Raw genomic sequence first — 2,117 nt, 5'->3', positions numbered from 1 at the left:
TCGATGTTCTGACCGTCTGTGTACATGTGTTTGTGTGTAACAGCTGAACTCACACAGATATGTGCACAGTGGTTCAACAGAGAAAAACGAACCTTTTCATCAACTTTCTTTTGAATAATGATGTGATTAGATGTTGTTGTGGTCACTGCACCATGACTGATGTGTCACTTCTCTGAGGACGTCCCACGTCATCGTCAAACAGCCCCTAACCATAATACTAAACCCGGTTTACCCCAGAACAAAGACCTACCACCAATAAAACCACATCCTGGGTCTCCACAAAGTTACATTGCTCTGTTTTTTATTATTATTATTATTATTATAAGGAGAAACTTAATACAGAAGTCTTACAAATCTTTTTCAGCCTCTTTAATTCTAAGATTGTCTTGTAAATAATCTGCCACAACATTAAAACCACCTGATGGTAAATATAACATCACATAAACTCCTAACTATCCATTAACTACATGTTTCACATTAAATGGCAGAATTTTTTTTTTTTAAGTCGAATGGTTGGTTTGTCTCCTGTGTATTTGATTTTAAAGTTGATTTATTTTTGTTCTTCTGTTTATTGATTTAGGGAGACTCTGGTTCAGGAGTCAGTGTGGTGGTGGTCATGGTCAGGGTGGGACAAATGTTGTCAACAGCAGTCTGAGGACACAGAGCATCACTTCCTCTGCTGAGCTTTGCCAAAACAACACTTAAGCCACCACATGGTCTTATTGTTGTGGCTGATCTGCATCTATATCACCGAATAGAAGTGTGAGGTTGGACATCACTGTGCGCGCTCACCTTCCCTGATGGGGTTTAGACCCTATGGACAGTCTGAGGTTAGTGTCTGGGCCACGGTTCTTCTCTCCTTACAGTACAAACAGAAAACCATCTCTTCCATTGTCCAATTTAAGTAGTTGAAGACAGTCAATCAGATTTAGTTGTGCCTCAGTGACACTGTCCCTGCTGGACTGTAAGGATTCTGATTATGAGGGGCAATCACCATCAGAGCTGCAGCAGCTCACAAAAAGACAAACAAGTTGTCAAACAGGTGGGTTTTTTTTGTGTCAGTAAACAGAGAAGGTATTTTGTCTGTTGGGGGTCTGGGAAGGGGTTTCAGATTCTTCAGTGATCCCTGTTGACTGCTTACCTCCTGCTGATCCCCTCAGCAGATCAATGGCAGCGTCCAGGGAAATTCTAAACAAGAGTCCGGGACTTAAACTATTGTATAAAGTGAACAAACAGCACTTCGTGGTTGCCAGCTAAAAGAACCTTCTCCTCGTCCTCCTCCTCTTCATCCTCCTCCTCCTCAGACCAGAGTGCTCCTCTTCTCTCTCTCCTGCTCCCTCTCTCCTCTGTCCCGGTTCAGGTCTGGCGTTGGCAGCTCTCCATGGCCCGCAGTGTTGTTGGGCTCGTAGCGGGACGAGGCGGGCGAGTTCTGCATGACCACCAGGCGTATGGGCGACTGGCTGGGTGGCGCCGGCGTGTTGTCTGGGACGTACTCCTTGGTGGGGTCTTTGCCCCGGCAGTCATACAGGATGCAGGAGATGAGGAAGACCAGGAGCAGGATGACATAACTGGCAACCAGGATGATGAGGTTGAGAGTGACGGGGTCAATCTCCAGGTAGAATTCCATGAAACCCATGGTGCCACTTCATATCTCGCCTCCCGGGTCCAGAACAAGACGGGCAGATGGGAATATCAGCAAAAAGTCAAAGGAAACGAACGAGGAGAAGCGAAGGCATAAAAAGAGGCAGTGCTGATGGATGTGGGACGGACAGCTGGCTGGAAAAAGATAGAGACAGCAAAGACAGCAGAGGACTGCATCAGAGAGATGAACTGAGAGGGATCAGCAGAGAGAGAGAGAGAGAGAGAGAGAGAGAGCTTTAAAAGACGTTAATCCCTGCTGCTCCTCCAACCTTGTCTGTCAGCAGCCAATGATTAAAGCTGCTCACTTTTAATAACATAAGCCGCCATTTTGATTTTGCCAACTACACGTTCGAAATTCTACTGGGCAACATGGAGGACGGTCCTCAAAACACACCTGTCAACTGGCTGCGTGCGGCTCATTGGGGATTTGAGGATTCATGTAACGTGTTTTCAACCGCGCTGAGTGATTAGTTTGA

At 46.0% G+C, this 2,117-nt stretch overlaps 1 protein-coding gene across 1 annotated transcript; it reads right to left on the bottom strand.

Moving 5' to 3' along the window:
* Nucleotides 1-269: 269 nt before the first annotated feature.
* Nucleotides 270-1,911, bottom strand: si:ch73-256g18.2 (small integral membrane protein 36). Its single transcript, XM_067488496.1, has one exon. The coding sequence runs from the start codon at nucleotides 1,634-1,636 to the stop codon at nucleotides 1,301-1,303; it is 336 nt and encodes a 111-aa protein (XP_067344597.1). The 5' UTR covers nucleotides 1,637-1,911; the 3' UTR covers nucleotides 270-1,300.
* Between the last annotated feature and the right edge of the window lie 206 nt (nucleotides 1,912-2,117).

Source organism: Channa argus, chromosome 20, assembly GCF_033026475.1.
Source record: "Channa argus isolate prfri chromosome 20, Channa argus male v1.0, whole genome shotgun sequence".
Taxonomy (NCBI): Eukaryota; Metazoa; Chordata; class Actinopteri; order Anabantiformes; family Channidae; genus Channa; species Channa argus.
Note: the sequence above shows the minus strand (reverse complement) of the source record. Positions and strands in the feature narration are given on the sequence as shown.